The 24556-nt window shown below is 40.6% G+C and overlaps 1 protein-coding gene across 1 annotated transcript in view; it reads right to left on the bottom strand.

The window, feature by feature from the left end:
* Positions 1-779: 779 nt before the first annotated feature.
* Positions 780-24556, bottom strand: part of plcl5 (phospholipase C like 5) — a 74696-nt gene continuing 50919 nt past the window's right edge. Inside the window, exons 4-5 of the mRNA XM_048614780.1 lie at positions 15326-15435; positions 780-2025 (exon numbers count right to left, since the gene is read on the bottom strand). Of these exons, the coding sequence (XP_048470737.1) occupies positions 1819-2025; positions 15326-15435 (317 nt within the window). The 3' untranslated portion in view covers positions 780-1818. The remainder of the gene's footprint in view (positions 2026-15325; positions 15436-24556) is intronic.

Genomic DNA, 24556 nt, shown 5'->3' with positions numbered 1-24556 from the left:
CTGGTGCCTTCTCTCATCCTTTTAATCTAAATCTACCATCATGATTCACATTCCCTTTTCCCTCATGATTTAATCAACTTTTTTGAACATGCTGTGTGATACACCTCTGGGACAGATGGGGCTTGAACAAGGACCTTCTGGCTCAGAGATAGGAACACTATCACTGCACCACAAAAGCCATCCCTTTTCCCTCATATGTTTGTCTAGATTCCCCTTAAATGCTGATCTACAATTCACTTCAACCACTTCCAGTGGTAGTGAGTTTCACATTCTTGTCACATTGAGTAAAGATGTTTATTAACTTAAAATTTCTAAAGATTTCTCACATGGCTGGCATTTTGCAACCTGTAATTTCTACTTCATTTACAGAAAAAAAAAAATCATTTTTAATCACAGCACAGTTGGCTGCATCAGTGAATGCATGGCAATCACTCATTTTCAACCAGTTCCTTCTGTTTATATTGAATTGTGCCAAGTATTACACTTCATATAGCTGGAAGAACAGTTACTTTATTTATAATGCTTTATCTTTAATAGCAGCATAATGACATCACTGGGAAACTCAACAAAAACTAAAATACTAAAATAAAATTTTTCTGCCCGTCTTCTTTATACATGGGAGGGTGGTCAAATGCTACTGTTGTATCAAGTCCAGAGGTATCTACCAGCATTGTAGTTCATTAGTTTTAAAGGTTGTGACTATTAATATGACAGAAAAGACTCCTGCTTTAGGTGGTAAATGACATTCTGGCTCAGCAGCTGAAGATAAAGAGGCAAACGAGATTTCAGAAAACATTTATGTCAAAATTCAGAATGAGAAACATAAATATTATTTTGCATGGCTTTATTACACAGACACACATTACTGGGTGGTTGGAAATGAGATTCCTTGCAACTGTCTAGTCACAATAACCGGAATTGAGACAGTGATTTGGATCTGACGAGTGCCTTTCAAGTGAGGCTGAAATGGGAGCACAGTGATTGATTTACAGCGGAGACACGCATTGTTCCTCTCCACTGAAATAATGATTGCCTTGCATTGCTGGTGATGAAAAAGGAGCTTGATTTCCAATCTCAGATTTGAACTGAGATAAATATCGGTGGGACTGTGGCACAAATGTTTGACCTACAATAAAGGTTCCAGATGCATTTTGTTACATCGTTTGGGCTAGATTTTCACCCATCCAGAGTCAATAGGTGAAAACATAATGCGAAAACATAAGATTACTCAAGCATACCTGCTTACTGAAATATATCTGGAAAGTCTCCAGAATATAATGGGGCCTTTGACCTCCAGCAGACCTGCTGCTCCATCTGTCTCTAGGTCTCCATCCAGGGACAGCACCCCAGCTTCCATTTAACAGTATTTTGCTAAAATATAACTACTCAACATTGATGCTTTTTGATTCTGTGGATATTTTGTTTCCCCTTGGTTTCTGTAGAGAAATAGCTAACTTCCACTTGGCCAGGGCCCACAGTGGCACAATTAAGATTAAGGGTTCACTGCATGTGGAAGGAACCACAGGCTTATATCCAGGTCCTGCCATTGTAACTACGCTGATAGGCAACTTAGGAGCCACACATTGACTTGGATGTGCTGTCATTGATACAACTAGGAGATTAGCGCTGTTCTCAAGCACTGAGTCGTGATGACTCTTAAAAGCAGCTCCACTGCAGAGTACATGGCCTTGTTTCTAGGATGAAATGTTATTAAGGCAACTGTCAAATCCAATACATGTCTAACAAAATCACCTGTCAGAGGCTGAGAGGGCTCAAGCAAGAATGTGAACGTGTGTGTGTATTATTTACAATTTCCTATCATTCCCAAGCCCGCTGGGGCCAGCAAGACCCATTGTCACTCGTGTTTTCACTTTCAGGAATGGTCTCCAGAATCCCCCGTGTTCTGAATAGGTCTGGAGACATCGAGCCATTCTTACTGATACCACAAGACTGTGCCGCATAGTGGATCTGTCTCAGGTTATCCAATGCTTCATTCTTTGCATGCTTCAGGAGATCTGCTTGACCCTGAAATAGACGAAACACACAGTGGTTACTCAAAAAGAGTACCAGCTCTGTAAATATCCCTCCCATTTGCAGAGCCCAATCCACCAGCATAACTAATGCCAGGACTGATCAAGTGGTACTGAAACAGAAATTGCTGGAGAGACTCAGCAGGTCTGGCAGCATCTGTAGAGAGAGAAATAAAGTTAACGTTGAGTCCAATATGACTTCCTCAGAATTGGAAAAGTTCTGAAGAAGTCACGTTGGACTTGAAACATTTTATATAGTACTTTGCTTTTATTTTATTAGTTGAATGGTAATGACCTGGAATGCACTGCCAAGTAGAAGTTAAAATGAGGAACGATTTCAAAAGGAAATGGAATGGATGCTTGAGGGAAATAAATTTTCAGGGACACAGTGATACAGCAGGGAAGTGAGAATAATCCGACTGCTCTAGAGAGGGCTGTCATGGAATAGATGGGTTGAATGGTCCACTGCATCATAATGACTCTATGGGCGGAATGCTCCCCACCCACCTCCACCAGTTGGAAATGGTGAGAAGTGGAAATAATTGGGCAAGTTGGCCATGGACAAAAACTGACCTCGCTCTTGTCACCCCTACAATTAAATGTTGGCTGACAAGGCCCATAGGCGATTATCTAGACTTACCAGCAAATAAATGGTCTTAATTAAAGTTTTTGAATAGTCAGTTAATGGCCCCTTAAGGGCCTCAATTTGCTACCACCCCAATTATCTGCCTTTCCAGTGGGCAAGCTAGGTCGTTAGTTTCCTGACTGGAATGCAAGAAAACCTATCGGCCTGTCAGGGTGGGGTCCTCTAATTGCCCCAATCTAGAGGCAGTCAGAAACATGGATCATGGGCGAAGGGGCAGCTAGACAACAAGGGCAATAAACAGCTAGATCTGTTCTGTTCACTCCATTGGGCATGGGTGTTGCTGGCCAGGCCAGCATTTATTCCCTAAACTGGGAGGTAAGAGGCAGCCACATTGCTGCAGGTTCGGTGTCACATGTAGTCCAGACTGGGTAAGGATGGCAGACTTCCTTCCATAACAGGAAACAAAGTGACCCAGGTAGGTTTTTACAGCAATGGTTATATGACCACTATTAATGTGGCTAATACCAGCCACAATTGGACTAGCTTTTTATTCCAGATTTTTGTGGGATTCAAATTTCAATAATTGCCAAAACATTAGCCTGAGGATCTGGGTTACTAGTCAGTGACATTACCATCTCCAATGTCTGTCTCTGTAACCACCATGCTACTTCACTGGTGTCAACTGACCTATTCTTACTGTTTTTATTGCAGCATTAACTGTGTGTTTGATGACTTGGTTTTATTCTGTATTGAAATCAACCTTTGTTTGCAATAATTTATCACCTGGCTTATCTTAAGCACTGTGGTTTCCTCTTGCTACTTTAAACACAGAGTTAGGGCACAGGAAACAACCAAGGAACTATGCTTCTCACTTCCTCCTAATTTTAGTGTGCAGCATGTCAGAATCAAAGCTGTGTGTTTGTGTGCATGCGTCAGCCTGGCTACAGGCCTCCTCCATCTTCTCCAATGATGACCTTTCATTCTCGAGTGTCTCATTATCTCACTGATCTTGAATTTTACTTCATCCTGGAAGCAGGAAAGAGTTCATTTTGTGACTATTCTTTTACAAGTGTCATCACATCCTCACTTCAAAGCTGCAAACTCAAGATATATTTTCAGTGAGTGCCTGACACCTATGGGAGGGTTAAGACATTTACAGCAAGCAGCAAATCTCAGCCTTGAAAGGGACACTGCTCAGTCCAGTATGTACTGTGAGAGCAGGGGTTGGATGTCACACCTCTTTTTGCATTTATCCACTCGTCATCAGTTTCTGTAAAGGGAAAACAAAAATCAAGCTTGTCTGATACTAAGTGACACAGACTAGAAGCTTAGGGCACTTGACAGGTTAAATACAGAAAGGTTGTTTCCCCTCGTGGGAGAGTCTAAGACCATAAGCCATAATCACAAAATAAGGAGTTGACCTTTTAAGACAGAAATAAGGAGGAATTTCTTCTTTCAGATGGTAGTGAATTTGTGGAATTCTTTATTGCAGAGGGCTGTCGAGGCTAGCTCATAAGGTATACTCGAGGTTGAGACTGAGGGCTTTTTAATCAGTATGGGAATCGAGGGTTATGAGGAATGGGCAGGCAATTGGAGTTGAGAATGACCATGATCTTACTGAATGGCGGAGTAGATTCAATCAGCTGACTGGCCTGCTTCTGCTCCTACATCTAATGGTCTTAAATTGTTCCTGGAATTTAATGTCCAATCTGCAGCAGCAATAGATCTTGTTAGGGCAGTACCATGAGCTACTGGACAAAAGGAATTCATCCAACATTTCTGATTGTTTCTACTTAGCCACTGACCCATAATAATACCCACTGTCAAATGATCACTGGGTAAGGGTAAGATTGGGCCTCGCTGTGATTGGCACTGTAGCAATAAAGCCTGCCAGGTGGCAATGCTGAGGTTCCCAATGGATGTAAGAGTGCTGGTTACACCGTTCCAACCCACTGCACATTCAGTGAGAGCCTTCAACCTGCTATCAGCATGTATGGAACAATCTCATTAATCATCACCTTCATCAAGATAATTGCATACACCACTGGAAAGTGAAGGACAGTGTCCTCAAGCAGGACACAGCTACACAACCAGAACTCCCTGGAAAGAATCTTTCAAAATGGTCTGAATTTCATTGGATAATACCCATCTGCATACCTACAAAGATTATATTTCCACTTGCATTTACCAAGGTAACACAAACAGCTGAAGATTTTACATATTTTGTACCGTAACTTAATTGTTTCCTCAGAACATAGGAAATAGGAGAAGGGCTAGGCTATTCAGCCCTCTGCTATCCAATGAGATCATGGCTGATCCTCTACTTCAACACTGCATATGCTCATATCTCTTTTGTTTAAAAGCATGTAGAAATCTATTGATGTCTGTCTTGAAAATATACAATGATTGAGCCTCAACAGTCTTCTGTGGCAGACAATTCCATCTTCACCTTCTGACTGAAGATGTTCCTCCTCATCTCAGTCCTGAACAGCCTGCCCATAATTCTGACACTCTGTCCCCTGACTCTAGAAATCCCAGCCAAGGAGAACATCATTCCTGCATCTGCCCTGTCAAGGACTGCAAGAATTTTTTTTTAATATGCGTGAGATCACCTCTCATTCTTCTAAACTTCAGAGAACACAGGAAGAGCCTATTTAACCTTTCCTCATGTGACAATCACTGCATCCCAAAATTAGATTGCTGAACCTTCAATTGTGTTCCCTCTACAGCCAGTATATCTTTCTGTAGGCAAGGGGGCCAAAATTGTACACAATACCCCTGGTGTGGTCCCGCCAAGGTGCTATGTAATAGCAGTACAACTTTTTTGCTTCCATATTCCAAACCTCTTGTAATAAAGGCAAGTTTCTTACCATTTTCTCAACAGATTTACAAAGGCACAACTGTAACCTCCACTGATCAACACAAATCCTAACCATATCACAATAATATAACAATTTTTTGCATCTCTCATTTTCTCATTCTGTCCTCTTATAATACGCTTCTGTGACACATTTGCCCTGGTCCCCTCGCTGTTAATGCCCAATAACCTGCTACACTTCCACAATGCCCCATGAGGCGGTAGTGACTGAGGGAAAGGGAGGGAATGAGCAGGCAAATATAGCAACAGTACTGTGGCACAATACCTACCTGTTCGATTTTCTTTAATCTATTCATGGGATGTGAGGTTCACTGGCTGGAGCAGCATTCGTGACCCATCCCTAGTTGCCTTTAAGAAGGGGTTGGTCAGCTGCCTTCTTTAAACCGCTGCAGTCCATTTGATGTGGGTAGACCCACAATGCCTTAGGGAAGGAGTTCCAATTGAGGCCATGACCAACCAGAAGAGAACTGAATCCAATTGTGGGATTGCACAATAATCATGTTAATGGACTAGTAATATAAATGGCTGTGTTATGGTGTCATTGGTACAGATGTATATGAGTTAGTCTGAGTTAGAAACTCTGGGTTCAAGTTTCAACCCAAGACTTGATGGTCGGGGAAGGTCTGTTCATAACATGGTCAAACAGAATCTTCTGAACAGCCATGATTGATGTGGACTGGTGCCCCTCAAGCTACAGCCTCTGACTTCAGGCTCATGACCTGTTCCAGGAAAAATAAGCTACAGAAACAAAAATGTGCTTTGTCTGCTTAATGCATCTCTAGATGCAGAAAGACAGCATGAATGAGTAATCAAGGGACATGGTCTAACGCTCCTGAACAAAATAGAGAGAGTTCAAATTCCGCCAAGGCAGCTGGGGAATTTAAATGCAGTTAATTAAATAAAATTGGAGAAAAAAGAATCACGGAATCCCTACAGTGTGGAAGCAAGCCATTCGGCCCATCGAGTCCACACTGCCCCTCCAAAAAGCATCCCACCCAGACCCATCCCCCTCTCCAATCCCATGTCTAATCCACCCAGTATGCACATCCCTGGACACTATGGGGCAACTTAGCATGCCTAATCTAACTAACCTGCGCATCTTTGAACTATGGGAGGAAACCAGGGCACTTGTAGGCAACCCACACAAACACAGGGAGAATATGCAAACTCCACACAGACAGTCACTTGAGACTGAGATCGAACCCAGGTCCCTCTTGGTGTGAGGCAGCAGTGCTAACCACTGAGCCATTGTGCCGCCCGATAGTGTTGGTAATTGTGACCGTGATATCACCAGGATGTTGTAAAAATCCATCTAACATAACATACTTTAAAACCTGCCATCCTGAACTAGTCAAACCTACTTGCAAGTCTCAATTCCAATTGCCCTCTGAAAATGCCCAGCAAGCTACCCAGCTGTACAGTGGTTCACCAGCACATTCTCAAGGGAAAACAGGGGTAAGATTGCCTCAGGGTACTTGTGGAAAAAGGATCTCAGCATAAAGTAAACAAGCAGCCACCTGTGGGGCAGCATTTATTTTGTGTGCCATTAACAAGAAGTTTGAAGGGAAGCAATCCCCAGCAAGCAAGCACAAATAACACACATTGGAAGTAGCCTCTCGCCCTGCAACCTCATTGACTCGCATTTTGATCCAATCACTCTGCCCTGATGTAACAGTTGGCCGTCTGTGCTAGTGTTAGCTCAGGGACATTTGGAGCCAAGCTGTATCAAGTAGACAGGAGAGTTATAGTCTGCTCCTATGATGCTGCTTGGCCTGCTGTGTTCATCCAGCCCTGCACCTTGTTGTCTCGGATTCTCCAGCATCTGCAGTTCCTACTATCTCTGAGTTATGTAATGCCTCAAAGACACCACAGAGGGGCACCACACACTCTTTAAACATTCAAATCCATCTTCACTTTCAAAATTATCTACAGTTGGAAATTTTAGAGTTCTGTCACAGCATCCTATATTCCTGCTGAGAACTGAGCTTAGGGAAAAGCAGTAATATGTGTATCCCTGTTGTGCAGTTAGAATACTTTTTCTTCTTGTAAAAAGAAAAGGTTCCTCAGGTTTTTTACTCAAGAGAAAAGTCAGGGGCAGGGCTGACTACAGCATGCAATCATTCCATGATTTGCCTCCGTTAAATCCAATTTCAGGAACATTATGGGAAGGTGGATGCCCTCCAGTACCTTGGGAACTGGAATGATGAAATCTGAAGGCTGTGTCATGAAGAAATTCCTAATTAACCTTAAATTCATAAGGCTGCTAGCCCCAGACATAAAATACTATTGATTATGAATCTATTCTTTGCCAATACTGCTGCCTGCTTTTTGAAATATAAATGTTATGCGAAAGCTGTAAGTAAACAGTCACCTCCCATCCCTCAGGGCCTTGTGCACGCTGTTAATTCAGCTCTGTTCTGGTGTGAAGCAATTACTATTTCGCCACGTCCTTCCAAACTCTCAGACAGCTCTCCCATGATTCAACATTGCCAGCGCTTTCCCCACAATCAGATCCCGTGACTGTGTGGATATGGATTGCGAGGCAACTTTGTGAGGCCCACCCAAAATAAGAAAAATGTGGTTGTGTTCCTGAAACACAGAGTTACTGTAATGCAGGAGGCCATTCAGCCCATTGTGCCAGCACCAGCTCTTCAAACATGCATCATTTCCTGCTGCCAATCACTTGCTTTTCCACTAATATCCTTGCAAACTATTTCTATCCAAGTAATCATCCTCTTTAATGCCTCCATTGAGCCAGCCTCAGCCAGTGTATTCCAGATCCAAAAAAGTTATTTTTCTTGCAACACATCACACCAAGGAGGGATTGCAGGCAGGGAACTGGCTGGAATACCACCGTGCGATTTTTAACCCCAAGCAGAGACTCTGAACTTGCCTAATGAAGTCTGGAGCCAAAAAGCTCCATTTGGTCCATGCCAGTTCCAAGTATTATAATTCACTCAGAGGATTCACCCTACCCTGTGCCAACTGCCTAGGGCCAAGAAGTTAGCCTGTGACGTATTTGGACCAGATATGGGGCCATGTGTCGACTGAATTCTGTTCAGGAAATCACAGGGTTGCTATATTTTCCACCAACAGATGGAAACAGAGATGTTGATTTGCCAGGATCAAATTTGTGTGGCGGTGCAATGTTTTGGAAGACCTACAAAGAAGTATCCTTAGAGAGACTGCGACAACTGGGGAAGCCTAACAAATTAGGAATTCTGAACGTTAAATGTGAAATGTTTTGGCTCTTCACATGTCACCATTAGGTGCTCGACTGCACTGTTTATATATTCCGTTGCAGCAATTTATTCCGGGGATTAGTCCTTACATTGATCAGCATTGTGTCATTGCTGTCATGCATTACAATGCTTTTCCAATTGTAAAAACTACCTCAATGTATTAAAAATATACTTCTTAAAAATCTTGTCAGCCTTTGCTGTCATGTTTTGTACTGTGATTTGAAGTTGTTAAAGCCCTGCTTTTACAAGTTTAAAGAAATTTCAATGGCTGTGCCCCTTTTAACTTGCACATTCTCTGCTTAGAAATGGAAATGAGGTACCAGCTGATCTGTCAGTTTCAGGCATTACAGCTAGAAACTTTTGTTGTGATTGCTGTACCTATTAAGAATGCGTGGCTGGATTTCAAAAACTTTTGATGAGTTAATGCTGAACAGATGATCCATTGATCCACAAATAATTGACAGATTTAAGAGTAATAACACAGCATGCCTTTGATGTGGATTATTGTTTGCTTGCGAAGCAATAGGCATTTTTGGGATTACAATCTATTTATGTTGGAGCCGACATTATTTTCTTGCCAGTTAAATAAAAGTGTGTTTGAATTCAAGGTTCAAACTTTATTTTCTTTTGCAATGATTTCAAAATGACTCCCATTGCTACTGCAAGACTCCAGATGGTTAATATTCTGTTGGTGGCTATCACAGACGTGTAGAATAGCATGCAAGTACCATGGGTCATCTGAGCAGTTATTGATAAGGGTTGGGGGAGGGTGTTTGAGGAAAATGGAAGGCTGAGATTTCTGTGGCCCTTAAATGATGTACGGACCTGGGCTGCTGAGTTGCTGAACTGACAGGGACTTCTAAGCAGTTTACCTGAACAGCGATACCCCTCACTCTTTCCATAGCAGCCCTCAAAATACAAGTGCAAACTCCAACCCTGGATAAAAAGTCAAAAGTCCCAGGCAAAATTATGGAGGAGTCACATGTATGACTTAAGGTCAGGTTTTCCCTGAGCCCGTGTGAAAATCTAGTTCCTACACTTCACTTCTTTCCCTTGCCTTTGTGCAAATAGAGATTTCCCATCCAACAAAGACAGGGCAGCAACATAATCTTCAGCTTATCAATAAAGTGTTTCTAAATGAGAAACTGCTACAGATGGGGATTATATTTATTTTCCTGTGAGCCAACACAGCTTTTCTGGTGAACACAGTGAGCTTGAGCTAAGAGCTGTTCACCCACGGCTCAGATGGGCTCCTATTTGTGTGTTGTATTCTACAGTTCAATTTTCTCCAGCCTCATGGAGATAAACCAGATAATCTGGAAACGTGCTCACAGAGATTCTCTGAAATGCAACTCCTGAACCACTCTGTTCGCCCTCCCCAAAACTCATGGCCCTCAATTACAAACCTTCTGAGATATTATATAAAGATTGATAAACAGGAAAAGTCAGTCACACTTGTCAACTAATAGGTTGAGGTGGAGATAGAGAGATAAAGCAAGATGCACATGTTGATACAAAAACTCTCATTGGGTAGACAGAGATATAGAGATAATAAAGTACAGATTAACAGAAACCACAAACATTGCCGTTAAAGGTTGCAATTAAACAAATCACAAGCATATTATCCCCAAAGATAGAGAAAATAATCTCTCAATGAGAGAAAGAATGCCAATACTTTTTGTAAAATGGCCAATGCTGCAAAATCTTTGTTCCATCAGCATCAGGCTTGAAAAATGGGAAGGAGGGAATCATTTTCACTTTCTGATTTGAACAGTTCAGACACTGGTTGGTTTCTATGACAGGGTGTCAATCTGCCCTGGTAGATCATTGTACAGATGGTGAAAAGGAAACTATACCTCGTGAATTCAAAAATAACTGCTGATAATTACTCCTTTTTCTGAGCATTTTTTGTAAATGAATCTGCTGAGGATACGTGGATTTGCCCATCCCTAGCTTAGAAAGGGGATGGTGCACCCATTCTCAAACTGATAGTCTTCCCAGTGAAGTTGGGCCGCAAGTTTACAAGTCTATCATGATCACTGAAGCACCCCAATTAGTGATGTGCCATTAGCCTGGACTTGAGCTCTCAAGATCAGCAGAAGTCCAAACACTGCAGAAACTCGAGACAGAAACAAAAAACATTGGAAGGACTCAGCAGCTCAATTGGCATCTATGGACAGAATGGGGCCAATTTACTTGTGAGTGTATCCGCATCTGAAATGTAAACTTCAATCGATTCCCACCACACATTCTGATCGACCTGGTGTCTCCAGCATTCACTGTTTTTGTTTTCATTTGAGAGAGTTCCCCAAATGACTGAAGGTCATAAACAGAAGGAAGCCTGTCTCAGTGAGTTCACCAATTTTAAATACGTCTTGCAAAATAAGCCCAAACTGGGTTGTATTTGTGAAAAATTAATTTCAGAGCGTTCAATATTATTTAAATAATTAAATGAAATAAATACTGGAATCAATCACACAACTAAAGGAATGTGTTCATACTGCTTTCTAATCATCAGTTTGGTACTCGGGCCCTTTAATGTTGAAACTCTTTGTTTAGTTTTTTACATTATTCCCGTTGCACCCCATTAGATCAACTTGTTCCCTTCTTAAGCCACTGAAGGGAATCATTGTTTCGTAGGGAAAAAAAAACTCTTGTAGCAAGTCCAAGGTCTTCACACATTTTCCAATTTGATCACATTCCAAAACCCTATCAAGAGATTCTTATTCTCTACCATTAATAGCGATTCTATGAGACAAAAAGCTTCATTGTCTACAGCAAATGATCCATCCAGGTCTGTTTTAAACAGAGGCTCTTATTGTCACAGAGACAAAGAAGACACCTCAAAATTGTCATGCCCCTTTGTAGAGAGACTGCGGGTAATCTCCGGCTGGCTCCTTGTTCTATTATAACCAGGGTCATTCAATTGCATTGTGGTAATTGGCTTCAAAGCAGGCAATGTGAATGTGAAATCACACATGGATGGTACACAGTGGGCTAGCTGCAGCCTTTCAAATCTTGAGCCTACGTTTCTAATGCAATCCAGATTGCTGGTCTAAATCTTTTCTTTGCTGATGGACACAATGATCCTATGTGAAATGAATTCAAATGGTTGCAATCCAGCTTAAAGTAATACAAGGCTGAAGTGCAATATTGCCTCCAAACTGGTAAATCCTGTGAAGAGAGTGTAGCAGTGATTTGATAGGAGTGCTACTAAGGTGGAGACAAATTGGTGAGCACTTTGTAACATACTCCATGGTCACTCCTGACCTGGGATTGCCTGATGCTATATCTAAATGTTGGAAGTGTTCTGGGCCAATATTCCTCATCTCAGCAAGGTCAAAATCAGACCCAAAATTACAAGTCTGGAACAATAACTCTTTTTTACTTGTTTTCAAAAAAGCAATGTAAGTTGTGAAGTTTACATCAATCTCTGTAGCGTGTGAATGCTCTCAGTTGTCTGTTGCTCAGTCATGAGTTTCCCCTCAGGAATTCCACTCTGGTAGGATTCTAGTTATAAAGGAGCCTCCACACACGCACACACACACACACATGCATGCACACACGTGCACACAAACAGACCCACACACACGCACATATGCACAAGCACACACACAGACACACAGACACACGCACACAGACACACATGCACACACAGACACACATGCACGCACAGACACACACACACAGATGCACACACACACATAGATGCGCAGACACACATGCATGCACATGCAAACAGACACGCACACATATACACACGCACACATACATACACTCACACGCACACGCACAGGCGCACACAAATGCATGCACACACATGCACACGTACACACGTGGGCACAGACACACGCACACACAAACACAGACACATATGCACACACCCATTCATTGTGTTAAAACAACAGTGGTTGAGGAGTTCAAGTATTTAACTGAGTTGAATATACTTGACTGTCTGGAACTCATCAGCGTAAGGAACCACAAGAAAATTTTTTTTAAAAATGTGAACCATTCTGCCCTCTGTGCTTGTGTCACCCCTTTGTGAAGGCAATTGATGCATTACCCTCTGCTTGAAATTTTTATCTAACTTTTCTTTAAGGGGTACAATGGTCTCCACCTCATCCATTGCCTGTGAAAAATTCATTAAACAAAATTCTGTGACATCAGAATGCCACAGAAACAGTTTTGGAATATTTATACTACTCAACATGTTCAGTTACTATTTGTTGCATGCAAATACAGAGCTAAAGAAAAGGTTGATGGTGTGTTGGCCTTCACGTCAAGAGGATCTGAGTACATGGGTCAAACCCATGCTCTAGATACAAAGCCATGGTCATCACACCTTAGCAGAGATATATTGGTCTTAGCAGGAGTGCAGTTTACCAGCGTGATACCTGGACTTCAAAGATTAAATTACTAGGAGAGATTATATGGATTAGGATTGTATTTCCTGGAAGTTAGAAAGCTAAATGGTCATTTGATCTGATTTCTCATGGTATTAAAGTGTTGGCAAAGGCAGTTAGGGTGAGGGAGCACAGTCAAAAAAGTCAGAACCAGATCCTTCAGGAATGAAATTGAAAATCTTTTCTTCATGCAAGCATGCTAAGAGTTTGGTGTTCTCATTTCACAAACATCCACTTATGTTATTTTCAAGTCTGAGATCAACAAGTTTCTGATATCTAGAATTATTGAGAGATATGAGGAAAAGGCAGGGTAAATGGGGCTAGGAACAGATCAGCCACGATCTCGCTGAATGGTGAGGAACTAAACTCCACTCAGACATTTCCTACATCCTTAAAGTAAAGGAAGGGGAAGAGAATGACCCAGATAAAAAAAATGAAGTTTGTTTGCTAAACTTTACAATGCTGGAGAGGAGCAGGTGAATGTTCCACTGAACTTAGCACTTCTGAAGCTGACTGTGTGATGATCAGATCACTGAAGCCTTATGTTTCTGTAATTTATTATAGTTCTATCACTGGAATTAAAGCCAATACTTTAAAATCGACCATACTGACATCAAACAATTTAAACCAAACATTCCTGAACCTCAGCTCCTTCATATTGCATACCACACAACAAAAAATGATTACTGTTCTTTGCAGAGTTTAGACAAAATGCGTGTTATTTTAGTCTGACTTGTTTCCTCAGTCCCAATCTATCACAATTCAACAACATTACAAGCAACATTTGGAGGGATATGGACCAAGCACAGGCATGTGGGACTAGTTTAGTTTGGGATATTTGTTAGCATGGACTGGTTGGACCAAAGGGTCTGTTTCTGTGCTGTATGACTCTATGACTCTATTAGTTAACATTTTATTTGATGATGTTATTGATCAGGTCATTTCTATCTTATATTGACACAGTATTTTCAAGTGCTAGTTCACTTTTAAAATGAATTCACAAATTGAAATACCTTAACTAAAAGATTCAATGTAGCAAATATGTATATGTCCATCTTACATTTTAAGAAAAGCGATTAAATTAAAGCATTTCTGACAGAGTACATTGAGTTCATTGTTCACCATACACTGAGTGCAAATCATAAGTGTAAAGCACAAAACATCATTGAGAAGTCCTGTGGAAATAGGTTTCAACAGTACTGCGGCACAGATCAATAAGTTAAATTACAACCTGTTTTGAATGGCGAACAATATTGACTTCCTTTTTCAAAAATTGGTGAAATAATAGATGGCCAAAAGAAGTCCATCTCACCACATTATCTTCTAAGGTGCTGTCCATTCAGTCAGCTGATTATGAATACATCTCCAACAATGTGGCTTTACACCAATGCCAGGACTTTTCCATAATTTTAAAATTGCACTGCATCTCATTGCTGGGACAGTTGTCTCTTTCTGATTGTGATCCTCATTGAGTGTGTACATTAGTTCACACATGACACCATCACTAACAAATGTACATTTTCAACACACTTGTATCAAGATCATATCAACAACACGCACTTGTATACAAGTGGTGGCATTAAGCAAGATGATTTGGACACAAGTGTCCCTACCTCTGAGTCAGAAGTTCTGCATTCAACTCACAATCCAGAGCTTGATGGCCCTGGAAGGTATGTTTGTAACATGGCCATACAGGTTGATTATCAATCTTGCAAATCCCAACAAGCCTGTGGTGGAAAATTAAGAGTAAGAGAGAATCCTGATCAGTCATGCTTGATATGGGCTGGTGCTCCTTAAGTTACAGCCACTGGCAACAGGCTGGTGATCTGTTCCAGCAGAAAATATGCAAACAGGTATGGGCACATGTTGGTCCACCTCTAGGCATGAATAGAGAGGGAGAATAAGGTGGGAATTTTCCTAAGGGTTCACTTGAGCCCCTGGAAATAGTGACTGACTAAAACGGTGACTGGGTTAGATAGAGGCTTATGTTTGCAATGTGGAATTTTGTGAATAAATATACAAATGGGTAACAGCTGGCCCCAGTTCCAATCTGCAACAACTGGCTTTCTGAAACAAACTATTCCAATACAGGAAATAAAGCAGACCACACACAATGGCTGTTACTGCATACTCCATCAGAAGATTATGGGAGCTCTGTAAAGGCCTACATAATAGAAGGTACTTACTTTTAACACAGTGATATTCCAAGCAAAGCTCTCAATCGCTTTTTGGAGTTTCCGTCCTTTCAGACCTTCTTTCGATCCAATTCCATGCAAATCTTCATGGAAGTCCAACCCTGTGCATTTGGATGAATAAAATCTAGTTATAACATCGCGGTTCATTTTAGGCTAAGACATTAAACATGAAAGTTTGCTGAAAAAGGACCCATTTTAATGAAACCTTTCGTCTTGAACTCATCACGGCATTTGCAAGAGCACCAATGTCAGGATGAACAGCATTTTAGATCATGTGAGAAACAAAAAGGAAAACAATGTTTCTTTTCTGATGTCGCAATGTGCAAATGTCAAAAAAAATTCATCCTTTACTCTCAAATTGCTGAGTCATGTTGGAATAGAAAAATCAATGGCTAATAGAGGTCCTAGAAGCCCAGGTGACCTGATAAAATGAGGGTAACAAGCTACTCAACACTGGAAATTGTCAAGAGTCAGACCAGACACACAAGTCTTTCAATAGCAAACAGAAAAAAAAAGTTCTTGCTAACTTGTCCCTCCCAAGTTCAGAACCACTGTAGCCAGTCCTAACAGTAGTTGAACTGAATATTCTCTTGGTCTGTATAGATGTCACACTGATCTGTGCATTTACACACTATCCCATAATGTGGAGGTGCCAGTGTTGGACTGGGGTGGACAAGGTCAAAAATCACATGACATCAGGTTATAGTCCATTCAGGTTTATTTGAAAACATTAGCTTTCGGAGCTCTGCTCCTTCCTCCAGAATCGTGCAGTGGAGGAGGTATACTGACACAGAATTTATAAGCAGAAAGGTAACAAACCTAAAAATGGCTCGCTGACCACCTTCTATTGAATCTTTAATCAGATAGAAAGGGGACACAGGTTTCTACAGATTAAAATGCAAATCCCAGAATTTCTTTCAAGTCATTGTCCCAAGATAATTAAAGGTTTTAATAGTGTATACAAGAGGTGACATCTCAGGTCAGACTATGCATTTTAGGTGTGAGGCCTTGTTTAGAATCTGTCTGTGTTTTAACGTGGAGTCAGGCTGGATTTTTGTTGTACAAAATAGAACGTATCTGCAAATACACAAAGATCTTGGATGAAATAATTTACCACATAGATTTATGTTTGTGTGTTTGTGGTGTCTGTGTGTGTGCTTGTGGTGTCTGTGTGTGTGTCTGTGTGTCTGTTTGTGTGTGTGTTTGTGTGTGTGTGTGTGTGTGCTTGTGATGTCTGTGTGTGTGTTTGTGGTGTCTGTGTGTGTGTGTGTGTGTGTTTGTGTGTGTGTGTGTTTGTGTGTGGGTGCGTGTGTGTGTGTCTCTGTGTGTGTGTCTGTGTGTGAGTCTGTGTGTGTGTTTGTGGTGTCTGTGTGTAAGTGTGTGTGTGGTTGCATGTGTGTGTGGGTGCATGTGTGTCTGTGTGTGTGTCTGTGTGTATTTGTGTGTGTCTGTGTGTGTGTGTTGTGTGCGTGTGTCTGTGTGTGGGTGTGTGTGTGGGTACATGTGTGGATGTGAGAGAGAGCGAGAATGTGTGTGTGTGAGGGAGAGAGAGTTTGTGTGTGTGTGTGTGTGTGGCAGAGATTGCATGTGAAAGAGGGTCTGTGTGAGTGTGCGAACGTGTATGTGTAAGTGGGTTTGTGTGAGACAGTGAAATCATAGGTTGCTGTCAAAGTGACACAAAGGCTGTTGCTGTTGGTAGGGGCTTGCTGTGGGTAAATCAACTGTTGCGTTTTCCTACATCACAATGTTCAATGGTGGTGGACCTCCGTGCATCCTTAGATCATGAACAATGCTACATCAATCTTTCATTAAAATTTATGCATAACTTCAGGTGAAGGTAGGTGAGTTATTCAAATTGAAATCTCAAAAATGGCTGTTTGAGTTGAGCTGTTCCACTGTTTGTGAAACCAACATCTTGCTGTTTGCCTCAGCAATGAAATGCATTCAGTGGAGGAAGATTACTGTACTTGTGCAGCAGAATCAATCTAAATTCACTGTATAAAGTCAAGCCTTGTCCATTTCCATTCAAGTACTTTTATTTTCACAAGAACAATGAGATAAATGTTAATTACAACAAATACTGCTAGCATGGAAAACTGAATTTTGCAAGTGTGGAGTCCATCAGTTTTTAATTACAGTAGGTTGCAAATATGTCAATGTAAAATGGTGGCTTTAAGATTTTTACATTTTTTGCACTCTCCTACTCAATGCATTCTCTTCTACCTCTCCACTTGATTTCACATTGAATTAATTCACATTAAGTTACACTCTGTCTCACTCCTTGCATTGTTAATTTCACAATCATTCAAGCTGACTGTTTTGAAGATGCGCAGTTGCTTGCCTTGTCCATCCGAGCCCTAGATATCTGGTTTTTCTTGTCATGACTTTATCAGCTCACACCTCTAAGCAATTTGCCACATGTAAATTTAAAAACTTGAACATGAAATGTAAATTCTAACTAATAGAATGCACAGTTTACTGCCCTGTATTGAATTATCTTCACCATAGTGGAAGTAAAGAATCTGCTGTAAGATTATCTTTCAAGCACATGTGTTTAGAAACTCTGGTTTGAACTGCAGCTGCTCAAGAAGGCAGTTCACCACCAACTTCTCAAGCGCATCAATAAATGCTGGCCAGCCAGTGACACCCACACAAATTAATAAAAACAAAACAATTCAAGCATGGAGCGATGAGTTGATATGTAACAACCCACAAACTATTATACATTTATTTTAAGCTTAGTTCCTTTGCTGGGGAAATTCTGTTTTCTATCTTCTTCAGTTTCTAAAATAGAACAGATTCTTCTCACTTTTTAAAGAAAGACTATTCAGACACTAAACTGTCACAACAGTTTCGTTAAGGCATTTTACTGAAAAGTGAAACTGGATGGACGGTAAAGGGAAAGAAAATACAGAAAAGGCTGAAAACCTCACCCAAACCCATGAAAATAGCTATTGTAACAGCACACATTGTGCTGCCTGCTATTATGAAATAGAGTTTGTTACATATAAATGGAATTGAGGGAGATGCATAAAAAAAACAAAAACAGGACAACAATAAAAAATTAAAATGCACCATTAATTACTGTGGAAATGTGTAAAGTAAGAGCAGGAGTAGGGTATTTAACTGTTCCAATATGCTCCACTATTCAATATGATCATGGTTGATCCTTTATCTCAATGCCATATTCCTGTTTCCTCTCCATACTCTTTGATGCCTTTAATAGTTAAAACTTTATCAATCTCCTTCCTGAATGCACTGAGTGACCTGGCCTTTAGAGCCTTCTGTGATAGAGAATTCCACAAGTTTGAGTGAAGTAATGTTTCCTCATCTTAGTCTGCCCGTATCCTGACACTGTGACTTCTGATTTTAAACTCTTCAATATCCTCCTCGCAACTGGTCTCTCACCTTGTTAGAAGTTTACGTGTTTCAATCAGATCCCCTCTTGTTCTTCTAAACTCGAGTGAATACAGAACCAATCTCTCCTTGTACAACATCCCCAGTATCAGCCTAGTGAACCCTCACTGCATGCTCTCTATGATAAACATATCTTCTATTAGGTAGGGAGACCAAAACTGCACACAATATTCCAGGTGCGACCTCACCATTGCCCTGTATAAATGCAGTAAGACATTCTTATTTCTGAACTCAAATCCTCTTGCAATCAAGGCCAATATACTATTTGCCTTCCTAATTGTTTGCTGCACCTGCTGGTTTAGTTTCATTGACTGGTGTACAAGATCACTCAGATCTCTATGTATATCCACATTTCCCAACATATCACCATTTAAATAATATTCTGACTTCCTGTTTCTCACACTGAAGTGTATAACTTCACATTTATCTACATTGTATTGGTTTGTCTTTGCCCACACACTCACCTTTTTTGGATCACCCTGAAGCCTCCTTGCATCCTTCTCACAACCCACAATCCTACCTAGTTTTGTGTTGTCAGCAAACTTGTAAATATAGCATTTGATTCCCTTATCCAAGTCATTTATATTTATTGTGAATAGCTAAGGCCCAAGCACTGATCTCTGTGGTATACCACGAGTGCCTGCCACGCAGAAAAAAAATTATTCTTACTCTTGGTTTCTGCTCTGTCAATCAATTCTCAATCCATGCTAGTATATTATTTCCCAATCCCATGCACTTTAGTTTTGCCCACTGGCCTCTTATGTGGGACTTTATCAAAACCTTTTTGAAATCTAAATACATCACATCTACTAGCTCTCCCTTATCTATTCTACTTGTTACATCTTTTAAAAGCTTCAGTAGATTGGTTAAACATGATTTTGTTTTCATAAACTCATGCTGACTTTGTCTAAACTCCTTACTGCTTTCCAAGTGTTTTGTTACCATGACTCTAGCGTTTTCTTCATTGTTGAGTTTAGGTTAACTGCTCTGTAATACTCTGTTTTATTTCTCCATCCTTTTCTTAAATAGTGGGGTTTTTTTTTGCCATCCTCCAATCTGTAGGAACTGTTCCAGAGTCTATAAAATTTTGGGAGATGGCTGCCAATACATCCAATATTTTCAGGATCACTTCCTCTAGTACTCTGGGATGCGGATAATCAGACCATAGGGAAATATCAGCCTTTAACCCCATAAATTTCTCTAGTACTTCTTTTTTTAAAACAAATACTGATTTCTTCAATTCTTTCCTTTCACTAAACCCTTGGTTCCCTAACATTTCTGGGAAATTGTTTATGTCCTCTTTTGTGAACCAAAATATGCATTCAATTGTTCTTCTGTTTTCCAATACAATTTTCCCCATTTCTGACTTTTTCCTATTTCTGAGGGAATGAGACTTCACATTTGTCGATTTATTTTCAGTACCCGAGGAGAACTACAGCAGTAAGTATCACTCAGTATGCTTCAAGACTGCAGTTCTTCCTCAAGTACATATTACATTTTCTGACCATTTTGTCAGTGAGAATCGTGATTAACAGCTCAAATGCATGCTAAGTGGTAATTTCCATGCCAAGTCTGTCAGCAAAGACAGGGGTAAGAAAAAAGCCCATGGAGGAAAAGATTAAAACTGACACAAACTTCTGGATTTCTGTGTTTAACTGTAAACTGCTGTTAACTTTACCTAGTAATATTGGCAAATACTGACAGGTGTGTTATTAACACAGCAAAATCTGATCATATTATCTCGCAATACTATATAGTGGAGCAACTGAAAGCGATTGAATGCACTGAGTGATGAGTCCAAGAGCTTTATTCAATCCAGGATTTACAGATTACCATAGATTTATCCATAAAATCGTGACATTTTATCTCCTTCAATAAATTGAGAATGTCCTGTGTACAAAGTTGATCTTTTTTTTCTGTGAAGCAGAGATTTTTATATTGACAGCTTAGCCAAAGGATTGTTCTTCAGCTTAATGTACAAAGTACAATATGACCTAAGACATCTGAATTTAATGATAACTACTCAGTAACCATGGTGTTCTGCTGCTATGACTTACTGGTAAAATTTCCATTAAAAAAAATCTTTACAGAGATTGTGCAAAGAAAGCAAATTTACCATAACCAAGATTTTCATGGAACAAAATATTCTGCTGGAGTAATCAATTTTTTCTCAAAACAAGGGATTTAATTCTCAAATATAAAGATGGATAGATCCCAATAGAGAGTGGAAATAGCGGTGTAATGGCTTTGTCACTGGGCTAATATTCCAGAACCAAAGCCTAATGGTGAAATTAGAATTCATTCATGGCAGATGGTGAAATGTGAATTCAATGAAAATCTGGGAAAGCTAGCCTAATGGTGATCACTGTCGATTTTGTTAAAAATCCGACTGGTTCAACAACGTCCTCCAGCAAAGGAAATCTGGCCTAAACGTGACTTTAAATGTCTTTTAAAATGACCAGAAAGACAATCAGTTCAAAGGAATGTAGGGATGGGAAACAAAGGTCGGCATTGCCAGGGACATTCCACACTCTGTACAAGAAAGTATAGGAAGACACATTTAAAAACAGAACATTGTCTATGCTGCAATTCAAGAACTTCACCACTAATCTACAGAATTCTATTACAGAAGGTTTTCTCGGAGGACCTCTTAATGAAAAAACAGGCATGTATCCCAATGAAGGGAAGGTATCTTAGAACATGGCATGTGGAACTTGGATCCCAAAGCCCTGATGCTCCAAGATTCCAGAAGGTCTCCTGAAACATGGTGAAATGATTGAATTGTTGGGTATCTGCTGCCGCTGTGTATTTTCTGAGAATGTTGTTTCACTTTGGCATCATTGGTGAGGCCAACAAGGAGTGAATCACTAACAACAACTGTGCATTTTTACAGAACTTTTAACACGGCAAAGCATCCCAAGGTACTTCAAAGGAACATCATTGGATAAGATCTGATGCTGAGCTAAAGAAAAAGATAGCGGGTGACCTAAAGTTTGGTTGAAGAAGTTGGTTTTAAGAAATGGTGCAACACGGGAGAAGCGGCGCAGTCAAAAGTGAGTTCCCACAGTTTAGGGCTTAGTCAGCTTAAGGCATTATCATCATTAGAGAGGTGAAGAAACATAAAGAGTCGACTGCTCCCTCCCCTTTAAATAAAAGGTCATAATCAATCAATCTAAGCACCCAAAAATCTGAATTTTCCAGAATTGTTATTGTGAACCATATTGTGAACATTACATAATTTATAACATTTTCATTTCATAATTTAAGTAGCCACATGGAAAAGTTTAAAGAAGCTCATCTGAATCCTCAGAATGAAATTAGGAAAAATGTGTCAAACGTTTGTCTAATAATGATTTTGCTGCAAATTACAACAACACTCCATGCACTGGATTGCACCAAACACTCATGCACACTGATGAGATTCACTGCTGTGCTGTAGGTCAGTGATTTAGGAAATGGTACAAGGCGTATGATGGCATTTAATTTCCTGGAACTGAATTTCACACCTGCATTCTCCCTCTTTGAACAATAGCTTCAGGCACGTTGCTATCCACCATATTGAAATAAAAACAAAAATGGTGGGAACACAACAATGAGCATATTAGGAGCTGACAAAAGTTTGATAACCAAAATATTCGTCTCTCTATGCTTTCTTCAGGTGCCAGTATACCCAGTATTTTCTATTTTTAATCTCAGATTTTCAACATGAACAGATTGGTCGCTATTGGTCTGTCCAAAAGGCAATTTGAGAGTGTCAGAAAAGAGAACAAGTCAAGACAATGATGACCATTAAATTCTGTTGTTCTCTGAGTTTATACTGAAGTCAGCTAAAGGATCATGATAGGACATGACCTCTGTGAGACAGCCCTCTAAGCAGTTCCAATGAAACATGGTGGAGGAATAAAATGGGACATGGTCTCCATCATGATCAGAGCGAGTTTGCTGATGTTTGTCAACAATTCAGAGAATAATATCTCCCTTGCTGCAACAAGAGGCGCTGTCTCTGGCTCTTCCACACTGCAGTGCTCATCTCTAACTGCACAATGTCCTCTGGCACCACGACAACAGAACATCCTGTGTGGAAAGAATGAGTCCCAAGTCAACAGGATATGAACGCCAAGGTCAAAAGGAAATAGGCTTGAATTGTGATTTCCATTATTAGCGATAGAAAACTCCTCCCATTAATAAATCTGACCACAAACCAGAACCAGAGCGGAAAAATATCCTATTTGGAAAGAAATCCTGGAAGGACATTAATGAGAACTTTAGAGCTGAGAGATCAACTTCCCTGTTTGTAAAATGAGTCAACAGCAACAACAACCTGCATTTATAGAGTGCCTTTAATAGAGTATGGCTACCCAGACAGCTTCACAGGAGTGCTTTCCAACATTATTCAACACCTAACTTTCACATTTTGTATCATGCTGCTAAAATAAAATCAAGTGGGTCAGTGGATTACAGATGGTGGCCTGATGGTCCTTGAATCAGGGCTAAAGCACTGATCAGATTAATAGAAGTCTCCTGTCAATAAAGACATAGTTGAATCAGGAACAACTGCATAAATTGCTGGAAAAACTCAGCAGGTCTGGCAGCATCTGTAGAGTGAAAGCAGAGTTAACATTTCTGGTCCAGTGACCCTTCTTCAGAACCAGACTGAAACATTAACTCTTCTATCTGTCCACAGATACTGCTAGAGAGTTTTTTTTTTCTCAGCAATTTCTGCTTTTGTTTCTGACTTCCAGCATCTGCAGTTCTTTATTTTTTTTTGTTCAGTTGAATCAGGATTTGGACACAAGTTTCCTGCTGAATTCAGTTCAAATGGCCATTAACTTATTGCAGCTATTTATGTAGCAAAAACATGAAAGGAACAGAAGACTCAAAAATTGATTTCTAATAGAAAATGCAGGAATGGTACAAAAACAGGTTTTCTTAAGTCCATTCTATCTCTTTGCCTGAGACAGATTTCATCCTTAGAAGTCATACTAGTGAAGCAATAGTATTCATCTGAGGCCAGAAGTTATTGCAATAATCAGACTTTGGCAGTCAGTTAACACTGCACTGTTTTCAAAACAATCTATGGAGTGGAAATATAAGATTATTCTCTGTTTCAGCATGACTACTTCTTGTGTTTGGTGATTTATTTGGCGTGAAACTGTAATTTAAGAAAGGAATGATAATAGTCTTGTAAATCAATGCTATACCCCTTGGACACGGTGATGCCAAATATCCAATGGATTCTGCCCCGAATTATACTGAAATGTTTTGAAGGAATGTTTTGAAGGAATGACCTCTGACACACAGTTCTATGAGGAGTTCACAACAATGAACTGTGAGGAAATAAGGATCTGGTCTGGCAAGATGCCGGCAGGATAAGTCGCTCCATTTGGAGCTCCACTCTCCTCGCCCTTTCCTTTTCCTCTCTTTTTCTCTTCTTCTTCTCTCTCCTCTCTGCAGTAATTCAATCCTCCCCTCCAACCCCCCTTTTAACTACCTACCTAAGGAGTTGGATCGTGACCGGGAACCATGTGGTGGGAGCTGAACACACGGGCTGTGTCCTGCAGCGACAGCAGATCAAGTGTGGGCCAGAGCGGTGGATCAAGAGTGGGTCGGTTTGATGGTGAGAACAGGCCGGTCAGTGGGCAGTGAGAATAGGGCCGGTAAGGGGGCAGTGGGCAGTGAGAATAGGGTCGGTAAGGGGGCAGTGGGTGGTGAGAGTGGGCTAGTGAGGAGGCAGTGGGCAGTGAGAATAGGGTCGGTAAGGGGGCGGTGGTCAGTGAGAGCGGGGCTAGTGAGGAGGCAGTGGGC

The sequence above is a fragment of the Rhincodon typus genome, chromosome 30, assembly GCF_021869965.1.
Source record: "Rhincodon typus isolate 14 chromosome 30, sRhiTyp1.1, whole genome shotgun sequence".
NCBI lineage: Eukaryota > Metazoa > Chordata > Chondrichthyes > Orectolobiformes > Rhincodontidae > Rhincodon > Rhincodon typus.
This window is presented reverse-complemented; position numbering and strand designations above follow the sequence as displayed.